We start from the raw sequence: 23,833 nt of genomic DNA, 5'->3' as shown, positions 1-23,833 counted from the left end.
TTAAACTAGACCAGGGGTGTCAAATTCGCAATGTCACGTGACATGTCATGACGTATCATGACTTTTTTGCCATTACCGGCAATGGGGTGGGCGCGGTTTCACTATGATGCATCCGGCCCGCGAGCTGGCAGTTTGACACCCCTGAACTAGACATACCCAATTCCAGTAACCGTTACTTATATGTTTTAGCCTCCAGTACCCTAATCATCTTTGTTGCTCTTCTCTGTACTCTTTCTAGAGTCTCAGTATCTTTTTTACATCGTGGTGACCAAAACTGGATGCAGTATTCCAAGTGTGGCCTTACCAAGGCATTGTAAAGTGGTACTAACACTTCACATGATCTTGATTCTATCCCTCTGTTAATGCAGCCTAGCACTGTGTTGGCTTTTTTGGCAGCTGCAGCACACTGCTGGCTCATATTTAAGTGACTGTCCACTAGGACTCCGAGATCCCTCTCACAGTTGCTATTATTGAGCAAGATACCACCTATATGTGGTATTTGGATTTTCTTGCCTAAATTTCATTTTGTTAGATAGCGTCCAATGTTCAAGTCTGTCAAGATCCTTCTTTAACTTAAGCCTATCTTCTGGAGTGTTGGCTATTCCTGCCAGCTTGATGTCATCTGCAAATTTGATAAGTTCCCCATCCCCTCATCCAAATCATTGATGAAGATGTTGAAGAGCACTGGGCCCAGAACAGAGCCCTGGGGCACCCCACTACACACTTCCCTCCATGTAGATGCAGTTCCATTGAGGACCACATGCTGAGTACAGCCAGTCAGCCAGCTATGAATCCATCTGGTGGTGATGCTGTCTAACCCACATTTTTCTTATCAAGTAGTAGGTTGTGGTCTACTTTATCAAATGCCTTATTGAAGTCCAAGTAAATTATATCCACAACATTCCTCTGGTCCACTAATTTTGTCACCTGGTCAAAGAATGCAATAAGATTTGTCTGGCATGATCTGTTTTTGACAAATCCATGTAGGCTTTTGGTAATGACTTTGTTTGCCTTAAGGTGTTTGCTGATTCATTGCTTGATTCCAAGATCTTCCCAGGTATTGAGGTCAGGCTGATAGGTCTGTAGTTTCCTGGATCCATTTTTTTTTCCTTTTTTGAAGATGGGAACTACATCAGCTCTTTTCCAGTCCTCTGGTAGTTCCCCAGTGCTCCAGAAAGCATAGTTCAGTGGTTCTAAGATCACATCTGCCAGTTCCTTCAGAACCTTGGGGTGTAGTCCATCTGGTCCTGGTGATTTGAACTCATCTAGGGTGGACAGGTGCTCACTTACCATTTTCTTCCCTATCTTAACTTGTGTTTCTAATCTGTTTTTTACGGTACTGTTTTTGATAGGTTGGCCTTTTTTCCCCCTTTGTGTAAATACAGATGCAAAAAAACGAATTGAGTAGTTCTGCTTTTTCCCTGTTTTTATAAACATAGGCCTGTGAGAAACACATCAAAATCCTTGAAATAAATTCATAAGTTCACATATCACATTTTATAAATTTAGTATGAGAAAAGTTCAGATGAAGCAGAAAAGTGTAGGTTATAAATATAGAAAATGAATGCAGTAATCTGTAAATTGTGAATCAGCCTGGCAAAATCATTTGATTATCTTATATTCCAACAACAAACCGATCATAATAAAATTTTCTTTGATTAGATGTCACTTTTTTATACTGGATGTGTAGTTTGGCTGTTTTGCAGATTTTTAATCAAATCACTTATTTCTAGTCAATTGCAATCTAGGTGCAGTGAGAATTTGGATTCATATTTCATTTTACTTAAACCAATAACCTGAAAATTGGAAGGGAGTGATTTGAATTGAACCATAATTTGCAATAAAATGTAATAAATTTAGATAATGAGAAACTTGAATAATCCTGATAAGGGCTAATTTTGCATCATCACCAAAGCATATCTAATACCTTACAGTTTCTCCTTTTCTACTTCATAGATGTTAATAATCACAGTATAATTAAAAATCCAATATTAACATACCTCTGAATTCACACTATTGCTTTGAATCATTGTACTCCATATCTTTATCAGTTATTTCCAAGAAATAGAAGGCACCAATATCATTTCTCAATTTATTTCTGCCAATTTATTTCATACAATTTTTCAATATATCATGAACAATTTCTAATGCCTTTTGCAAGACAGTATAGTACAGTACATTACTGCAATTTTAAAATGGATCTCAGAAGACCTGGGGAGGGCAGAAGGAAACATTTTAAATGAGACCTTAAGAAATATTTTTGAAACATTTGGCATTCCAGTGGGTGGGGAAACTGTAGGCTTCAAAATAATGTTCTATTATAGTTACCAATATTCCTCACCATAATCCATGATGGTTGAAAAAGTTGTAATTCAGTAATGAAGTGGTTCATATCCCTTATCCTTGTTTTAATGCTTCCCATCTATGTACAGATATAATTTTGGAAAATGTTATGGTTTTTAGCCCCCGTTTTTAATGTTCATTTTAATCATGAAACAATTTGGTAAATAATGACAGCATTTTCCCATTTCCTTTGGGAACAGTCTATGCTAATATTATTAATCCTGCTCATTCAGCTGTAATTATAATTTCAGTTGAGTGCTGTCAGATTGGCTCTTCCGTATGCAATTATTAATAAGGTCTAAACTACAACAGAATCCACATCTTTGTTGTCAATTGGCAGCTGAAATGAACTGAAAAAGACTGTAAAGGGACAATCTGTAATGTCCAGTTCTTGAGGGGGCAGAATATCTAAGGATCAAGAAGCAGCATCCCTGAGCTTGTTGGAGACCTGGATTGGAGAACTAGACTTTCGCAAAAGCCTGAAGATCTGGCTCTGCCAGTTGGCTTGGGGTTCCAATGGGGAAATGTCACACTAGCAGTTGATCAACTAATAGCAGTTTTCCCCTCTCCCTCATTCTCCCCTCTTCCTCCCCATCTTTAGTTATAACTTGCATTTTTAATTTTAATGTAATTTTATCTATTTATTCATATATTTATGGCTTTATTTTAATCTTGGAAGCTACACAGAGTGTCCTTATGGCGAGATGGGCGGCCACCAAATTTAATAAATAAATAAAAATGTAACAGATTTCCATTACAAGAATGTGTATACTGTACTTCCTGGAGATGAAATCATGGATAGAATTGACTCTATTCATTCAAGTAAGCTAAGGCAATGAAATATAACGGAGACAGTTTCCCTACAAGATTGAAAAAAATCAGTTTCTAGAAAGGTACATTTCTATATTAATCAGAAAAAAAGCAAACTGGTAACTAAGGCGACCGGGCATCATCTAATATTGCTGGAGAAAGCGGTCTGAATGTGCGAAACAGGGAAGATCCTGCTCTCACCGCATTAGGGGCATCACACGTGAACACTTATAATGCGAGGTTTCGCATCTTCTTCTCCCTCCCACAGTCGAGGGATTCACGCCTTTGCCAGCTTTATGTACATCAGCCCGCATTCTCCTGCCCTCTAATCAATTTTCCTCCCCCGGCCTCTCTCGTCCCCCGCCCGGAGCCAGAAGAATACCCAAATTCCTCCTCTGCTTCTGATTGGAAGTCACCCTCTTGGCTGATCTTGCGATTGGCTACGGTCCGGTGACAATCAGAGGGTGCCCGCGTGGGCGGCTGTCGCGCCGAGCTGCTGGTTGCCTGCTCTTCTTCAGCCTTTGCTTCGCTAAGCCGTTGCTGGAACGGTATCCCCGCGAAGCCGGGGAAGGGTAGACCGCAGACGCGATGGTGAGTGTGAATGCGACGCTTCCAAGGGCCCGTCGGAGGGTGCTGGTTCGTCTTGTGGGGAAGGAAAAGATGCGCGGTGCTGAGGTGGGAGATGGGGGGAAGATAGGAAGAGAAGAGCTCCGAAGGAGAAAAGGAGTGCAAGCGGAGCGATGCAGCGGCCCACCCTGCTCCTTCCTATCCGTCCCAGTCCGGATTGTCTCTCGCATTTCCCTTCCCCCTCCCCTTCTGTGCAATAGCTCCGCCTTCAGTGGGTCATTCAATTTTGTCTTGAATAAGTATTAAATACTTGGAGTAGGTGAAGGGACAGTTGCCAGCTTTCCTACCTAGTCTCTTGCTTCTTTTGAACCCAACTTGGATTTTTCTCCGGCTTCCACCCATCTTTTCCCTCTTGCCCTTTGCTACTCTTAAGTGTTCCAAAGCCTTCTAGCCATGAAAGACTTTTCCCGGCTTTTATCTTTCACAGTATGGTTTTGTCAATCACGCCCTGGAGCTGCTGGTGATTCGGAATTACGGCCCTGAAATCTGGGAAGACATCAAGTAAGTAGAAGCCATGTGGGCTTCAGCTTTACCTGAAAAACCTCAGGGCCAAATGTGTGCATAGAAAAACACTGTCATTTCCCCACTGGAACTGGCTCTGCTTCCTTGTTTCTTATCAGGAAGTGGGGTGAAAGTTTTCCGTAGGCTCTTCCTCTTCCTTGTCTCATGCCTGGTGGAGCTGAGAAGTGAGTCTGTTTCTGCTGGTGGGACTCTCTCCAGGCCATTACTTTGCCTGGTTCTCACGCTCTGAAGGGTGCAGGAGGGAGAGAAGTGCTGGTGGAAGAGGAGGTGAGAGCAGCTTGTCATGGGAAGAGGTGACCATTTTTCATGGCTCACTCTGACCACAAAGTTGATGGGAAAAACAAAACAGGCAGCCAAAACATTTAGGGTTGACAATCTCCACGGGGAGAGGTTGAATAACATCTTAAGTTTTTAGCATTTCTAGTTACAGCAGCTATTTTTCAGGAAAGAGTAGGTCCAGCTCCATGAATTTTTCAAGCAGGATGAAGCACCTTTTTCAAGTACCTTTTTCTGGTTCTCCCTTACCTGGAATTATGTCCTGTTTTGCTTCCTTGATGTAACCTCTTAAGTAAATATGCATTAGGTTTGCAAAAACAATATATAAACAATATATAAAAGACACAGAACATGCTTTTTGGTGCTTTTGAATCAGTCTTGACTCCTGGCAACTCTCTGGACAAGCCCCTGCAGTTTCTCACCAAGATTTCAAAAGTGGTTTGCCATTGCCTCCTAGAGCTGAGAGAAAGAGACTGTCTCAAGATCACTCAGCTGGCTTTGTGCCTATGATGGAACTAGAACTCATGCTCTCCCAGCTTCTAGACTGGTGCTTTAATCACATCAACAGACTGCAGTAATTATGTTCTTAATTTTATTAGGATCAACTATTAGAATACAAGCTTGCAGGTTTGCTATATGCCTTTGTAGATGCTAAATACAAAACAACTTGTGTACTTGAGGGGATAGATGAGGTGATAGATGGGAAACTCACCAAATTTGCAGAGGACACCAAGCTGGCAAGAATAGCCAAGACTCCAGAAAATAGGCTTAAGATAAAGAAGGATCTTGACAGACTTGAACATTGGGTGCTATCTAACAAAATGAAATGCAGTGGTGAAAAAAGTAAAGTTCTACATTTAGGCAAGAAAAATGCACAGGTACAGTATAGGTGGGTACCTCATTCAATAGTAGTAACTGTGAGAGGGATCTCGGAGTACTAGTGGACAATCACTTAAATATGAGTCAGCAGTCTGCTGCAGCTGCCAAAAAAAGCCAACACAGTTCTAGGCTGCATTAACAGAGGAATAGAATCAAGATCATGTGAAGTGTTAATACCTCTTTATAATGCCTCAGTAAGGCCACACTTGAAATACTGCATCCATTTTTGGTCACCACTATGTAAAAAAGATATTGAGACTTTAGAAAGAGTACAAAGAAGAGCAACAAAGATGATTAGGGGACTGGAGGTTAAAACATATAAGGAACGGTTGCTGGAATTGGGTATGTCTAGTTTAATGAAGAGAAGGACGAGGGGTGACATGATAGTAGTGTTCCAATATCTTAGGGGTTGCCACAAAGAAGAGGGAGTCAAGCTTTTCTCCAAAGCACCTGAAGGCAGGACAAGAAGCAATGGATGGAAACTAATAAAAGAGAGAAACAACCAAGAACTAGGCAGAAATTTCCTGACAGAACAATTAATCAGTGGAGCAATCTGCCTCCAGAAGTTGTGAATGCTCCAACAGTGGAAGTTTTTAAGAAGAGACTGGACAACCATTTATCTGAAATGGTATAGGGTTTCCTGCCTGAGCAGGGGGTTGGACTAGAAGACCTCCAAGGTCCCTTCCAACTCTGTTGTTGTTGTTGTTGTTGTTGTTATTTGTATGTGGATGCAAACAGGCCAGCAACAGAAAGCCATCCATTCTATCATCCTAAGAAGAATTCTGTAAAATGCAAAACCATTCTATTTGAAGGTTATATATATTATTAGATCTAATATAAGCATTATCCCATTATGCATAAAATTAGGATATAACTTGAGCAGAGAAATTATTATTGCTAATCCAATGATTTCTAATGTTCCTGAGATGATTTATTATTTTTTGAGGAATTGGTTGCTCTGGGTCTGCAAAAATTAATATATGTTCATCATATATTATTTTTGTTGCTGGGAAATCTTAAATGGGCTTTAATAAATTTGGTGTTGGAAAATCTTAAATGGACCTTATGTGGGGCAAGTGATTAGATATAATTTTCTATGGATTTATAGAAGTATTGTGTTAGACTTATATGCTGTTTGTCATATATGCAAATTTATAGCCATGCTTTTGTTAAATATTAATTTTCAAAAATTATAGCATAGTCTGATTGCTATATTAAAATCAATGTATGCAAACTAGCCCAAATCACAAAGCCAACACAACCCCAAAAATATATGGAAAAAGAATAGAAAAAGACATTCTTTTAACATGTTGGTTGCAAATGTGGCAGCTGGCTATAGGTTTTAAATAACAAGCTTTAAGGGTCTTTTCTAAGACTCTTAGAAAAATGGGATTTTCTAATTTCGAGGCCAACTGGGCTTCTATGGAATCTTAGATATTGTAATTAAAAATATATATTTAGAAACTCATGCACTACATGATGTTAATGCTTGCAACTGTGGAAATTTTGACATGCTACAATTCAATTGCTAGGGCCTAAAAATTATTTCAAGGGTTCTTCTATGGTAAATAGATTAAGAAAGACTGCCCTAGACGAAACTTCACTTAATAAGTTACATCTTTTTTCTTTCTCTTTGCCATAATTGAATGCCACTTGTTAATGGGCAGGAATATGCACATTCTGTTTTATGAAATGACTATATATATGCTTATCATTTTGTCATTTGGCACAATTCCTCATTCAAACAAATAGTTTCACTTGGGAGACTGCATTACACTTTGTGTACATATAAATAAGATACGATCTTATCCAGGATGTCTGAATCATCCCTTCATAACTGGGTTAAATGTTGTCAATCATGTATAGAAAATGTGAAATCATAGAGTTGGAAATGGCTATTGAGATTAGAATCTAATTTATATGCTGAAGGAATCTCAATTAACATACTGGCTAGCTTCAGCTTGAAGACATTGACCAAAGGACAGTCCACTATTTTCTGGGGACAGTAGTTGGTTTTACATGCCTTAACTCAATCTATGACCAGCATCCCACACAGGCAGTTGGATGCTCCTTTGCACTTTGGCACATTTGGCTGTCCATGAAAGATAAGCACAAATTGGATCTGATTACACTTGGATTAAAGACCAGTAAGAAACTAAACTGAAAAGCTGAAAAAAAACATTCCAGAACACTCTGGAAATTTATTTTGATGTTATTGCCAAAAACAAAACCTCTATAACTAACCCCAAAATACACGTTCTGTGAATGTACGTAAGTATGCACAGACAGAGAAAAAAGAGACAAAAAACTATTTGAGTAAGATAACTTTTTTCAAATAGACTTTTAATTAGATTTACTTTCCTTTAATTAAAAATAATAGGAAAAGGGAGGAAGAACAATTCAGAAGGCTTTCAGCTTTCTTCATTTGTCTTCATTCAGGAAGATGCAAAAGAGCAGTAACATTTAGTGATAGGAGAAAAACCATATTAATTCATTTTTGTTTTGATATTTTAGTTTATCAAGTAGTTGTTCTTCTGTGCATTCAATGCTCCTAGACCTTTACTTACAGAAGGAGACCCATCTTCATGAATCAGTCCCCCAATTCATTTAGAAAACCCTTTTATGTTAACTGCCAGTTAATTCCTGGGATCATAGGCATTTGATTTTTTAAAATTCTACCTGGACATGCTAGTGATAGAATATGAGATGTTCTTCACACATACATTAGCTTCTCTGTTGATGTTTGATTTCTTCCCTGGATCTTCCAAATATGCTCATTGTGTAACTAAGTAGGTAGTTACACAATGAACTCACTTTTTATAATGATTGAGTTTTTAACATACAGCCGTTTCTCCATCCAAAATTTACATATTTCTGAAAGTGCAGTTACTTTCAGTCACATTTATCTTGTCAGCCTCCTGAGGATCAAAATGTATGCCAGAGGAAATAGATTAGTAAGAACAGGTTTTAAAAAATCATCATCCTGAAACAGGAAAAATGGAAATGAAATACAAATCATAATCTTGTGTTTCAGGCACATTTTTGACAAACTGCTAATAGTAAATTTCTATCTACAGTATATCACATGATAAGAAATTCATATTGTTCTTTCAGAAAGTAAATTATGTTTCTCATGTAGGTTCCTTGTCTTTTATACTGTTGCTTCCCTTATGATTAATGTAATAGTGATGAAGTAGTATGCCCAACTTTAACCTCTGCCTATGACAAATATATATTTCCATTTTCTTAATTAAATTTGTGTTATGGCAGGCATAACATTAAACTGAATTATACTAATTTAATTAACTAAAGAGGTAAAAAGAGAGGTTTATTTAGCTATTTCAACATTCAGTTCTTCTAGTCCTTCCATGGGATCTTTGCCAAATGAGTTAGATTTCATAAACACAATATTTGACAGTGCAATATATATTATCTGCTAAAAATAATTGAGTTTATGGGGCTTAGCTCTTAAGAGGTGTAAGCCACATGAGATTTCAGAGTTTTGCAGCTCAGTTCTTTCATTTACACAAAGTGAACCAGAACAATATTGTTTAAAGTGAAACAGAAGATTCATCATTTCTAAGACAGAAACAAAACAATACACCTAAAAATACACACACAAATGCTTAGCAAACCTGTATAGCAGGACTAACCACTCTTTTGTATCCTGTTTTAGATTACCTACATTCTTTTGTGTGAACTTTCCCAGTGAGTCAAACCTGACCTGATTTATTTTCAAACTAGATCTTAAAGGATTCAATTTTCTTACGGACTATAAAAGGCAAAAATCATATTTTTGTCCACCTATGTCAGTGGTTCTCAACCTTTTTAATGCCGCGACCCCAACCGGTCGTAAGTCGAGGACTAAACCGGTCATAAGTTGAGGACTAAACCGGTCGTAAGTCGAGGACTAAACCGGTCGTAAGTCGAGGACTACCCAACCGGTCGTGAGTCGAGGACTTTCCCTGCCTGGGAGCGCCGCGCATGCGTGGTTCCGCCCCCTGCGCCGGCCGAGGCATAGCTGGCAAGCGGCAGAGACGGAGCAGGCCGACCACCAGCTGGCCCAGCCCAAGGGAGGTAAGGCACCTGCCGGAAAAGGGGGGAAAAATGGCGGACAAAAAAAATGGCGGACAAAAAAAATGGAGAACAGCCTTGCTTGGCGACCCCCGTGAAATGGTCGATCGACCCCAAATGGGGTCCTGACCCACAGGTTGAGAACCACTGACCTATGTATTTTACATAAGTGCACAAAAATATTATTTTCTTAAAAAAATGATTTTCTTTTGTATCTACCATAAGAGCAGTGTGGTGAAAACATTTGCATCCCATTCAGAAGGCTGAAAATTCAATCCTAGGTAGTGGTAGATGTTTCTCTCCTAGGGTGCAAAGAAAAAATATTTCCTGAAATCTGCATGGTGTCAGGAAGGCCATCTGGCCAGTAAACGCTCAGCTCCATCTAGTTGCCCTGACTCTACTCCAAATTAAGGAATTACAGGGTCATAAAAATGCATTTAACATAATTTTGTCCAAAGTAATCATATCTTAAAGCAGTTTATAATAAAAGCGTTAAAATAAGTAACAAAATACTGTAAATTAATATTGCATAAAATATATTTATTAAAATAACTATGCAGGGTGGGGAACAAAACAAAATAATTCATCCATATAGGGAAGGACCCAAAGGGGATAATATGGTAGGATATTCCAGAGAGAAGACAAGATATCACTTCCAAACCAAGCATAGATACAGTCTCATGTGCAGTGTGTTACAGTACATATGTTAATCTATATTGTTAATATGTTAAAATATGTTAAATGGATTAACTAGTAGCCAGCTATCTTAGCTAAGAAAGAAAGGTGATAATAGGTACTCTGGCCAAAAGGTTAATTGAACTTTTAATGACAGTGAAGCTTGTTGCAATTTCCCAAACAATATATCCATTCTTTCTGAGAAATATAACATTGACAGACTTACTAATTCTCATATCTAGGAATCATCCTACCATAAAATTCTCAGCTTATTGGAATGCAACCTCATATTAGTTGTCATCTATTTCACTACTGCATCTCTACCCAGCTAATTAATTTGCATAAGAATGACTCTTGCATCCAAATACTGCCTACAGTGGTTTCATTTAATTTTAAATTTCATTGGGGACAAAATCTCTTATGACTCACAATTTCATAAGAATGTAAATGATTTACAGTATTTACAAAACAAAATACTTGCTGTAAATGAAAAGGTCAGTCTCTGCATGGAGTGAAATCGGATGATACTTAACAATCTAAGTAATATTTCTGTTTGTTGTTTTAAAATAATTTTATATCCAGAGTTCATAAGGATGCCGTCTACTTTTACTCTATTAGCTTTCCAAATTTCCAAATTAATTCTTTCCAAATTTCCAGAATTTCAGTATCTTATTTCCCCAATTAAATGTATTCTATCATGACAGAGGGCATCTGGTCAGTAATATCAAAATGGCAGGCAGGACTGGGCAGGCAGGATTGTGCCCCTTTTATGTGCATGAAGAAGGAATGAGGCTTCAATTGCCTGATCATGCTGACAATTTTGATATAATTGTCTGTCCTTGTGGATGTTCTGTTTGTATGTGCCCAAAGTGATGTTGGATCTGCAAAAACAAAGAGATTTCATATGAATATAGTAGCATCCATAACAAGCCATGATAATGTTAACATGACAACACATGTATCATGATCTGATTGAGCAAATGGTATGTATATATAACACCAAGCTGTCTGAAACAAGTATTTAAGTTGTGTCATTTAATGAAGATGTAATAAAAAACTTTCCCTTTTCTTCCCTTCCCTGAGATCAATACTTATTTTCCTTTATTATCTGTCATTGTATAAAGTGGCCTTCAGATAAAAGAAAACATCTTATTTGCTTTTACAACAATATTGTAGTCATCACAATATATTCTTCTAGGGGTCTTATTATTTTGTTATTGTCAAATTATCTATTTGCTTACAAAAATGTTTTTTTGTTTATCTTAATTTGAGATATCACCTCAGCTTCATGTAAAATTCTACGCAAATATGCTTAGTTTATACTGACTCATTGTGAATTTATTACCACAAATACATTGCATAATGTAGAGTTAAATAGATTGTGCCTAATAAATCACATATTGCTGAGATACTGAGAAAGGTGATAGAATGGTGACACAGAAGCTTATTCCTTTTTATAAATGTATTAGTTTGATAAGGTGCTACCAGACCCATATTGAGTTTTGGCTACCATAAACTAACATCACTGTCTTTCTATAATATCCACAATAATATTCATCCTTGAGGTCAGCTTTTCTGAGACAATGGCGCTGTAATTCACTAATACTTTTTCCAAGTAGGCATGAGATCCAGTGGTGGGATTCAGCCAGTTCACACCAGTTTGGCAGAACCGGTAGCTAATTTTTTGTTGCCCAGGCCCAGAATGGACTTCCGGAAGCGGCATCCATACAGAGAACCAGTTATTCACATATTTGAATCCCACCACTGATGAGATCTCATTTTTCTTTCCTTCTTGTTTCCAGATATAAATATAAAGTAATAAACATAAGCACATGGCCTGAAGATGTGTTGAAGGAATTAGAAATAAAATCAATGATTTCAATTTATTATTTATTTAGTGTATGATGAGAAATGATAGAAGTAAGCATATATACACATAATTATAAATAAAACTTATATGGGGGGTATGGCAGTGGCCTCATAACTGGATGTCCAGTTCAGCTATCCAAGCGATCCCCTCTGGTACTGCTTCATGCACATCTTATAGTGAACCAGAGAATGCACATCATGGGCAATCTTGCACAATATGTTTAATAGTTTGTGTATTAGCACCACAATTGCAACATGGGGAATCTTTCCATCCCCGTTGATACTGAGCAGAGGCACTTCTTCCAGTATCACACCTAATTCTGTTCAATTTCGACCAGACAGAGTGAGGCAGATCAAAACAAGGTGGTTTGGTAGAGGGATCACCAAGAAGGTCAGGTCACAAGAAGGTACCATGGACCATTCCTCTCTCCGGGCATTCTCAGGGTTCAGCTGGGTAGAAGTTAAATGAATAGCTGTTTTCCATACTGGTCTACTTGATTTCAATCTTGTGATAGGCCAGTGATGGCAAACCTTTTAGAGACCGAGTGCCCAAACTGCAACCCAAACCCCACTTATTTATTGCATGGGTGCCGGATGGGCGTGGCCTACTGGGTGGGCATGGCCTACTGGGTGGGTGTGGCCAGCCCAACGTCACTCGTGTCAGGGTGGGCCTGGGCAGGACTGAGGCGGATGAGGGTCTCCGGCGGAGGGGGGTGGGTCCACTGGAGGAGCCTCACTGAGCCTCAGGCCATGCAGGGGGGCCCTGGACGGTGGCATGGACTGCCTGGAGCCCTGGGCAGCAGAGGTCAAGCGCCCAGCCTGGCCCTTGAGGTCCCACGGCACCAGGAATTCACAGCCCTGCCTACCCTAGCCGTACTTCCCCGTGGGGGTTCCCAGCTGTGTTTACCTCCTCCTCAAGGCTACTGCTTCTGTGCTCGCTCTCCTTGGCCAGGTTGTTCATGGTGGGTGCAGGAGGGCAAAGTGTGTGGGTCAGAGGGAGGCCCACTCCCTCTCCATGCGAGGAGACCTGGCTTTGTAACCAAAGCATCCTCAGCAATAGGATGGGAGACCACCAGGGGATGGCGAAAGGGCAACAGGGCTGCTGGTGGCCAAGTGCTAATGGAGGATTTCCCTCAGACCCTCCCTCTTATTCCAATCTCCTCCCTCCCTCCCTCCCTCCCTTTCTTCCCTGCCTCCCTCCTTTTCATTCCCATCTCCTTCTTTCCTTCCCTTTCTTCCTGTTTCCCTCCCTCCCCTCCTTCCTTCCCTCCCTCTGTGTCCAGGAAGGGACAAGGGGAGGGGGAGAGGTTGGAAGCGCTTCTCTCAAAGAGTGTTGGAAGAGACCTTTGAGGTCTTTAGTCCAAGCCCCTGCTCAAGCAGGGGACGTATACCATTCCAGACAATGGACTATCCAATCTCTACTTAAAAGCCTCCAGTGATGGAGCATCCATAACTTCTGAAGGCAAGCCTTTTCACTCGTTAGTTGTTTTCACAAGTCCTTAGTTCTAGGTTGGTTTTCTTCTTGATTAGTTTCCATCTATTATTGCCTTCTGATGCTTTGGAAAATAGGTTGACCCCTTCTTCTCTGTGGCAGTCATCAATATTAGAACATTGTTGTCATGTCACTACCCCTAGTCCTTTTCACTAAGCTAGACGCATCCAATTCCCATAAACATTTGTCATATGTTTTAGCCCCCAGCCCCGTAATCATCTATGTTTACCATCCATTTAGACCAGATGGTCCCCCTGGTTTGGTTTATAGAACAGTGGCCATGAGCAGAGCCTTCTCAGAGACAGCACCCCAATTATAGAACTTTCTTCCAAGGAAAATACGAACAGTGCATCCCTCACCCGTTTAGCGGCAACTCCAAACACTGTTCAGCGAGGCATATGTAGAACAACACCACATTTTATGGTCAAACAGCACTAAGTAAATTACTACTAATATTTTTCTTTCTTAAAATACACACTTTTAATATTGTTTTAAGCAGTGCTGGTGATGCTTTACAATAGCTCTCTTTGAGAGTTTTTTTGTAAACCACCCTGGATTTCTTTGAAACATTTAATTTCGAATTAGATGTTGATTTAATAAATTAGGCAGAAGAAATAAATGTTTAAATACATCTAAATCACACAGACCTATTGCCTCCTAGGTGCATACTGCAGAGAAAATAAGGCATTGCATTTCTAGCCAGCATAGCCACAAGATTATGGGAACTGTGATCCATGACAGGGCTTTTCAACCAGTGGTATGCATACCACTAGTGGTACATTGGCACCTGGCAGGTGGTACGCATACGACGGGTTGAACAGCACTGTAAAAAAATGTAAAAAAAAAAGTGTAAAAGTGGATAAGGTGAAGCGGCAGCAGTGCCGCACAGGCTTGTGGGAAAGTCAGCTGGAACTGCATGTTGCCTGGGTCCTGCTGAGAGCCCAGGATCAGTGCGTGCAGCTTCAGCTGATTGGGGGTTGCAGGCAGCCTCACGCAGTCTTCAGGCAGAGATTCAGCTGGAGCTGCGAGAGGCATTGCCTGGGTCCTGCTGAAGGAGAGAAAAGATGATATTAAAGACGGTGAGGGAAGAGATGTTATTAAAGGGGGTGGAGGAAGAGATGATATTAAAGGGGGTGGGGAAGAGATGTTATTAAAGGGGGTGGGGAAAGATATGATATTAAAGGGGGTGGGGAAAGAGATTAAAGGGTGGGGGAAGAGATGATATTAAAGGGGATGGGGGAAGAGATGATATTAAAGAGGGTGGGGGAAGAGATTATATTAACGGGGTGGGGGAAGTGTGTGTGTGTGAGATACTGAGAGAGAGATCCCCTTTTTGTAAGTTTGCTTACTCTGCAACGCTTTCCTTTCCCCATACTTTTGCTTCCCTGTTGGCTCAGTCTCTCTTTCTCTCTCTCCCTCACACACAAAAATTCTTCCTGTCTTCTCCCCCTTCTCACCCTTTTCCTCCAGCTGCACCTGAATGGAGGGAGGAGGTTAAAAAAAGAAGGGGGGAAGAAAGGGGGAAGCTCCCCTTTTTTGTAACACCTCGGCTTCCTCCTCCTCCTCTTCCCCTCCCCCCTCTCCATATACACAGAGAGAGAGAGAGAGAGAGAGAGAGAGAGAGAGAGACCCTTCCTGCTTTCTCCTCCTTCTCACCCTTTCTCTCCAGCCACCACACGTTGCCGACTGCTAGCTGTTCCAGGCTGCGGTTCTGCATGACTGCTGCATTCCCCTATCCAGCCCTACAACATGGCGGAAAGGGTGAATGGGAGCCAGCCGATGCTCGGCTTGTGCCACTGCATGTTCCCCATCTCCGCACCTTTCATCCCATAACTGTGACACGCGAGGAGGCAAACGGCTGGTTTCAGTGTGGCACGGCTGTTTGCCTCCGGCTGTTTGCCTCTTTTTCTGTGCCACTTCTGGCTTCTGACCTCTCCCCGCCCAGTTCTTGCAGCTGCTCCCTGACTCCTGGTGCAGAGAAAGAAAGCAAAAGCGCTGGCGCACGTGGAGAGGGGGAGGGGAGCAGCCCGGCACCACCTCCCTCTGGGGCGATGGCGTGCATGCCCACAGGGACGGCTCTACGTGCCACCTGTGGCATGCGTGCCATAGGTTCGCCACCATGGTGATAAGCTGTGCATTGTCCTGGTGATCAGGGAGGGCCTTTTTGTTCAGCAGCCTTGACCATAGCTGAATGAGAGCTTGTTGTCTTCTAATGTGAGACAGTATGATATTTCTAAGTATTTGTAAGAGTGGGATGCAATATGTCAGAGATGATACTCATTGTCTGGCGAAGATGAACATCAACTATCTGGATGTGAGCACTGTTAAGCTATACACTGGCATAATATTCAGTTCTGGAATAAATCAAAGCCAGGCCGCTGTTCATAGGGTGTTAGCATCAGCATCCCAGGATTTTCAGCGAGTCTATTCAAATAAATTGTTGCAGCTTTTCAATTTTGCAGCTGTTTTTCCAGGTGTTGCCGGAAGGTTAGTGATCTGTCCAGTGTTATCTCCAGGTACTTCAGAGAGTTATTACATTGTAAAATACAGTTCTGGAACACTGAAGGCTGGTAATTTATGTACCTATTGCTGAGGTGGAATGTAGCTACTTCTGTTTTTGTTAGGCTTGGTTAGAGGCACCATTTTTTGAAACAGTCATCCAGCTTCTAGAGATCTTGAGAGATGATGTCCTCTGCATCACTGAAGTTAGTTCTTAGGGCTGTGAATTGATATCATCATCATAGATAAATTTCTGAGAAACAGTTTCAGGCAGGTCATGGATGTACAAGTTAAAAAGAGCAGGGGATAACATTGATCCTTGTGGTAGTCTGTTATTCAACTTTTGATATCTGCTTCTATTGAATTTGTGAAAACTTGAAATAAACTGTTATTCAACATATTATCAATCAAGGCAACGGTGTTATGATAAAATGTAACCTTGATTAGTTTGAGAAGTCCTTCTCTCCAGATAGTATCATAGACCACCGAAAGGTCAAGAAAAACAGACAGTTTCATGATTTCATGAAATTTCAGGGATAATTGTTCTTTTTTCTCTTTGCTTGCACTACTGATATGTAGTGAATGGCTGAGTTTGTACTTGTTTAATGTGGGTTCTATGGATTTTTAAAAATTAATTAGAGTTTAATTTCATTATATTAATTAAATTTTTGTCAAATAGAATAACAGCTCTAACACACATACTAAATAAAAATATCAAACTGCACAACAAAACATAGAGGAGCTTTTGAATCCACATTTTATTATACTAACCACTTTTTCTTGATATAATATGATTGACTGCACTGAAAATGGAAAAATGAGCCCTTGGTATGATACAGATTGTCAATCTTTTAGTGCTATGGTAATGCAGCATCCAGATGGCAAAAGGTTTAAAAATTCAAGAATAGTTAGAATTAAAACCTACTCTTATCATCTTGGCTAGAATGGCAAATACAGAAATACAAGATACAGAAATTGACTAGATAGCCCATATCCATGTTTCAATTTCATTTCTTCCTGAAAAAAGCAAGAAAACTGTTCTGTGTGATTTGCATCCTAATGGAGAATGCATTTACTGTTTATACTAGTCCATAGTTATAATGCCTATATAATAATTTTTACTTACCAACCAGATAGAGTACCAGAAGATCATAGCCACTGAGCATAGCTTGCCACTTATGAGGGAGGACAGCTCTATTAGCTGTTGTCCTAATACTAAGTCATGCCTTTGAATTGATTTTTTTCTATACAAAAGAAAGAAATAATCTCAATAAAACAAAATATCATGTGATTTCCTGTCTATTGAGATCAGAATATTTAGGAAAAAAATTTAATTCTGAAAACACATCTTTTTAACCTTTTTCTATTGAAGTTTAGAATTAATATTAAAGTAAAGCTTTAAATAACATGACAATTCTGTGGGTTGGCGTGTGTTCAGAGTTGTAGATCATGGTTTCCATACATGGTGAAATCTATGAAGGGGATTCCCCCCCCCCTAAAAATAGGAAATGACGGTTACACATTATACTGTGTAGTGTTTTGTTAAGCAAAAAGTCATCTGCCCTGTGCTACAGTTGCTCCTCAAGCAATCATTTATTTTCGAATAGTTTATTTTATGAAACAAGTAACCCTGGTCTACAAAAAAAAAATAATTCTGAAAGCATTCCTGTCTTTTTAGATATGTACATTTATTATATCTATCATACAGTATTTATTATGCTTTTATATAAAAACCAGTTAACATTGTATGAATTAATGTGTTAATGTTTGGTGTTTACCTACCTACAGAAAGAAACAGGGTCGCTAAGAGAACAAGAAATTTTCTTATTTTCAGCTGTTGTTGACAGCTGTGCAATGAAAGCCAGGCTTAAAAATATTTTAAATTATAAAACAATAGTTCTTGCTTTTTTTCTCTCTTAAAAAGGGAAGGCTAAAAGTAGCATTTATCTTATTAGAGTACAACATAAGGTTTATCTCTCAGAAATATTCCAACTGCTTCCTGAGGATTTGGATTCATGTGGTTTCCTGCTCTTGGACTTTAACAGTAATCAGCAGCAACAACTGCCAAATGTTCCAGCTCCTCTTAACTAATTGGAGTTATTTATATGCACTCCGTCCACCCCTCACCCTGTCACATGCATCAGAGACAATGGATTTACATAAAGGAAAGTCCTGACATCTATTTTGATATTAAAATTTGTAACCTCCAATTTGATTTGAATAATATTCTCATGAAAAATAGATAGCAAATGTATTAAAAGATGGAAGAATATATATAGGAGTTGGATTTATCAAAATCATTTTAAATAATTCTAAAAACAAAAACAAATAAGCATAATTGCAGGAAGTTGGACAACAAATATTACACATTATATTTTGACAGCTTGTATATTTGGGCTTCCATTGCAAACTATTGCTATTTTGCTGAAGATGAAAAAAAAATCACTTTCCCAAGATTTCCTGTCACAAAAATTTGGGGTATTCTACCTTGGCAATATATAATTGACAAAGCAATGTTCTGAATTAACAGCAAAGACAATGAAGGGGAACTTCAGAATTGTAATGGTCTGTGAGAATAAGCTTGAGAAATGGAGGAGGAGCTGCAGCCTAGGTGTTCTTGTCTCATATCAAAAATGCAGAAACTAGAAAAGAAAAATCATTAATTTAAATTTTAAAAAATTAAAAACTTTAATAAAAATATAAATTTATATAGTTCTTGTCCAATGCTGGGCCATAATAATGGCAGAGGTATTTCTGACCAGCAAGTCATTCTGTGCATGTCAGTCTCAGGGGGCACTGCAAAAGATAGTTAATTGTTTGAATAGTGCCACATTCGCAGTAAATATCCTTATCCTCAGAAAGGAGCATTCATTTCAACATGTGGTCTTTAGTTCTAGTCAAACCAGTGTGCAGTCTATTTAAATATCTCCAAACTGTCCACTTCTCCTTTGAACCTCCAGGCAGCTTCTCAGGTAGTTCTATCTAATCATAAAGATGTTTTACATTCCATCTTTTTAGTTCTTCTATTTGAGGTGTGGTAACAATCTCCTCGGTGCAGTCTAAAAAGCTCCTTGATTTCAATCTTTTTGTAGGGGATACTTGGCCAAATAATGGGTGTGCCAGATCATGTAACATCTTTCCATATTCCATGTCTTGTGCCACAGTCCTTCTAATGCCTGGCAAGGCTATTCCTGCCAAGATATAGTTTGCCAAGTGGGGTGGGGTGCAGACATCCAGTAACAATACGACATGTATCACTAAGCACTCTATCCACCTGTGTAGAGTGCACAGACGAGACCCAAATGGAGCAGGTGTATTCTGCCGCTGAGTAACACAGTGCAAGTGTGGCCATTCATAGAATAATGGGGTGGGCAGCCCAAGTACTATAGTTCCAGCCAGTGTTCTGGGGAGATTATTATGGGTAGAGATCTTTTGCTTTAAATTGCAACAATGTCTTTCAAAAGTTAATTATTTGGTCCAGGGTAATGCCAAGGGAACATGGTGTCTCACAATGTGCCAGATTCATTCTATTCCAGATAATTTTGACCCTGCATCTGGCCTGCTTGTTTTTAAGATGGAATGTGCAGACATTAGTTTTTGATGGATTAGGTTTTAGTCCATTCTCATTATAGTATTCCCATATATTCTTAAGAGCCAGAGTAAGCTTGTCTTCTACCTCCTTGAAGTTTGTTCCCTAAGAAGTAAGTGCCAAATCATCACATAGATAAAAGACAATGTATCCCATTGTCAATAAATTTTACAATAAAGACAATACATTTTAATAAATGAAAGTGTATTTCACTGGATAAAAATGTGCAGTTTTTATATTTTTATATATGTATTCAGAGGCAATTGGAAATGGAAGGAAGTTAGAATATTGGATTTTTTTGCTTACTTTGTGTATTTCTAAATGTATTGTAGCATTTCTTCACATTATGAAAAAATGTGAATTGTAAAAGTAGCCTTCACAAGGCAAAAGTTTAGAGCCTTTTTGTCAGACTGGCCACAGCCTGCTCCCTAGGAAAGAATGACCCTTGACTCCATGGATGTTAAAGAAAAGGTACTTTTACTAGAGATGCTGAATGTGAGCTAGGCAAGCTATGAAGAAAAACCACACAAAAATCATATATTGAAAGCAATCCCCAATGTCCAAAATCCTCCTCCCTGTGAGAGTAGTCCAATCAGGCTGTGTTCTGATGTTTTGGGAACCCGGTGCCTCAGGCACCACTGTAAATTCCTTTCCCAGGGCCGGTATCCTTGAAAGCAGGAAGATGGCTTGGTTTGGCACCTCTGGTTCCTGTTAATGTCCACGCTCCCCAAATTCCCACAGCATTCTTTCACACCACCAGTACTCTTCCCCTCTCAAATGCCACCTCTCCCTTGGTTGCTAGTGAGCATCAAAGAAAGCAAAGATAGGCAACGGACATTTGGCTCCCCCTTTCAAAGGGGTTAACCCTGGAACACAAAGAAAGGAAAATTTAAATAAGCAATTAAATGGGATGAGGCATTCAGGGTTTGTCGAGGTATTTTTTGTGGAAAGAATTCAAAAGTTTGGCTGCCTGAACATGACATCCATCAACCCACTCAGATTGGGATGCAGGGAAATGTTTCCATGCTATTAGATACTGTACTTTCCCCTTGTGTTTTCGAGAGTCTAGGATTTCTTTTACTTTGAAGTGTTGCTCTCCCTCTATAAAAATGGGAACAAATGGAGAATGAGGAGGACGAAGGGGAGAGGGGACTTCTGGTTTTAGTAAGCTACAGTGGAATACACTTTTCAGGTTTTTTGGCAGTTCTAATTGCACTTTGATTGGATTTATAATTTTGTTAATAGAGAATAGACCTATGTATTTAGGACCCAATTTTTTTGATTGCTGGGTAGACTGTATATATTTAGTTGAAAGGTATACTCTGTCACCCACTTTAAACTCTTTTGGTTTGGTGTGTTTTTCATTGGCTTGCTGCTTGTATGCTTTCCGCACCTCTACTATGTAGTTTGCAGTTGTTGTATCTACTCCATTAATGAGGTAGCTTGGGGTTTCTCCAGAGGTAGCTCGGGGACTTTGTGGCAACAAAGTCCTAACCTGAGGCTACCTTAAAGGGAGTAAATCCAGTACTACTATGTACTGAGATATAATATGCCACCTCTGCAATTGGCAAGAGATCAGTCCAATTGTCTTGTTGATAATGTAGCATCTGAAGTATTGTTCCAGCACTGAGTTGGCTGTCTCGCACTCCCATTTGTTTGGAGGTAATAGGAGGAGCTTAAGCCCTGAGTGGTGCCCATCAATTTCAAAAATTAGTGCCCAAACTGCGAAGTGAATTTTGCCCCCAGCTCTGAGATGATGCAGTCAGGAATGCCATGCAGCTGGTAGATATGTTATACAAATAGTTTAGCTAAGGTGCAGGCTGATGGGATTTTGGGGCATGAAATGAAATGGACTTGTTTTGAAAATAAGTCTGTGACCACCTAAATTACATGTTCCCTGAATTCTCCAATAATTCTACTATAAAGTTCATAGAAAATTATTTCTAAGGTACATGGGGATTCACCATTGGTTGTAGTAATCCCATGGGTTTCTGTTTTAGCCAAAGCACATACTGGGCAGCTGGCCACATAACTCTCAGTGTCTTTTTTGAGGGATGGCCACCAAAATTGCCACTTGACCAAATGCAATATTTTTACAAAGCCAAAATGTCCTGCCGTTTTTGAGTTATGGCAGATCTGCAAAATAGTAGCACGCAGAGGGGCAGGAACATATAGCTTTGCCCCGATCAAGGCCAGTCCATCCCTCAGAGTGCATTCCTGAATAGTTAATATTATTAATTATTAACTATTCATCATTTTTAAGGCAGTTCTCAGTTTGTGTAGCATTTTGCAGGGGATGCCTGGCCTCTTGTTATTACTACTGCTACTAATTGGTTTGACAGAATGACTGGTTGGATGATTTCTGACCTGGCACTATTGTACTGTGGTAGCCGAGATAGGGCATCTGCTAAAAAAAGAATTCCCCTGGGATGTAGCACTGTTAGAGTAGTTAAAGTATTGCACCCAGCAGACTTGCTTAGGGGACAATTTCCGTGGGGTTTTTTAAGGCTTCCAAGTCCTTATGATCTGTCCATACTTCACATGGGTGTTTAGATCCCTCTAGGAAATGTCACCAGGTGAGCAGTGCCCATTGAACTGCATAAGCCTCCTTTTCTCACACTGCCCACCTCTGTTCTGTGTCAGTTCGTTTTTGGAGGTATAGGCACAGGGTTGAAGGATCCCCTGGGAACTTTCCTGTAGCAACACTCCCCCCACAGCCACATCACTAGCTTGGATAACAAAGGGGACATCTGGGTTTGGGTGCCTTAGTACGGGCTCTACTATGAACAGTCACTTCAGTTTTTCGAAGGCTACCTGACATTCCATAGACTACTTTAAGAGCTAGCTAGATTTGGGCTTTCTCTCCTCTTTTATCTTTAATAGATTTGTGATAGGTAGGCGATTTGTGCAAAAGAGGGAATAAATTGCCGGTAAAAGTTTGCAAACCCCAGTAAGCTTTGAAGTTGCTTCCTTGTGCAAGGAGGGGCATTCTAGCACTGCCTTAATGTTCTCTGGGTCCATTTCCACTCCCTTGTGTGAGATCCAATACCCTAGGTCTTGGTGGAACTCGCACTTTGAGAGTTTAGTGTACAGTTCGACCGCTCATAATTTTTTTAGTAGTGCTTGCACAAGCTTCACATGCTCATCCCTCGTTTCAGTGTAGATCAAAATATCATCTAAATATACCAGCACCCCGTTGTACAGGTGCTCATGCAGGACTTCATTTATCAGCTGCATGAATATAAGGGGGGCCTTATAGGCCAAAGGGAAACACTCTGAATTGGAAACACCCCAGCGGGCAATTGAACACAGTTTTCCACATTCCTCTCCTTAATCTTGACACAGTAATAGGCTTCTCATAAGTCCAATTTTCATAAAAAAAATCCCTTTGACTAGGTGGGCTAGCATGTCCTTCATTAGTGGTAGGGGATACACATTCTCCACACAGACTGTGTTAAGCCAACAATAATCCACACATAAGCAAAGGAAGCCACGTTTCTTTTCTCAAAATAGAACCAGAGCAGCTACCCGGGGCCTGGCTGGCTGAATGAATCTACGTTGTAGGTTTTTGTCTATGAACGCGCGGAGTTCTTCCAATTCTTGGGGAGTCAAAGAATACAGTTTGGGTTTCAGCAAACTGGTCCCAGGGAGAATCTCGATGGTGCAGTTGGTTGGCTGGTGGGGTGGGAGTGCATCAGACCCCTTTTTGCTAAAAACCTCCCTAAGATCCCAATATTGCTTGGGGATTTCTGGGTCCATGTAAGGACCTGCCTCACCTACGTCGCCAAAGAAAGCAGAAATCTAGAAATAAGCATTGTTTCAAAAGGAACTTTTATTGAGAGTTAGTGATAGCAGTAGAGCAAAGCAAGGTCTGAAGATTTTATGCATGAAAGGTTATATCATAATGTGCAGTCAGGATTCCTCCCCCTAGTATTCAACAGTCCATTTGAATTCAAGCCAGTCCATAAATGATAAGATGTTTTTCCATATGTGGTGGACTTGTAAGGTTATTAAAGCTTTTTGGATAAAATTATGGTGGAATCTACAACAAGTTTTTAAAAGAAGAATTATTTTTTTGCCTCAGTTGTTTCTCCTAGGTATCACACATAATCTGGATGTAAAAGAAACGAACTTGATGTTGTATTGTTTAACTGCTGCCCGTTTGTTGATAGCTCAAA

General features: G+C 39.9%; 1 protein-coding gene across 1 annotated transcript in view; it reads left to right on the top strand.

The window, feature by feature from the left end:
- Positions 1-3,608: 3,608 nt before the first annotated feature.
- GUCY1B1 (guanylate cyclase 1 soluble subunit beta 1) overlaps positions 3,609-23,833 on the top strand; it is an 84,920-nt gene continuing 64,695 nt past the window's right edge. Inside the window, exons 1-2 of the mRNA XM_015816543.2 lie at positions 3,609-3,744; positions 4,208-4,281. Of these exons, the coding sequence (XP_015672029.1) occupies positions 3,742-3,744; positions 4,208-4,281 (77 nt within the window). The 5' untranslated portion in view covers positions 3,609-3,741. The remainder of the gene's footprint in view (positions 3,745-4,207; positions 4,282-23,833) is intronic.

This window comes from Protobothrops mucrosquamatus, unplaced genomic scaffold (assembly GCF_001527695.2).
Source record: "Protobothrops mucrosquamatus isolate PMUCROS unplaced genomic scaffold, P.Mucros_1.0 scaffold464, whole genome shotgun sequence".
Lineage (NCBI taxonomy): Eukaryota > Metazoa > Chordata > Lepidosauria > Squamata > Viperidae > Protobothrops > Protobothrops mucrosquamatus.
Note: the sequence above shows the minus strand (reverse complement) of the source record. Positions and strands in the feature narration are given on the sequence as shown.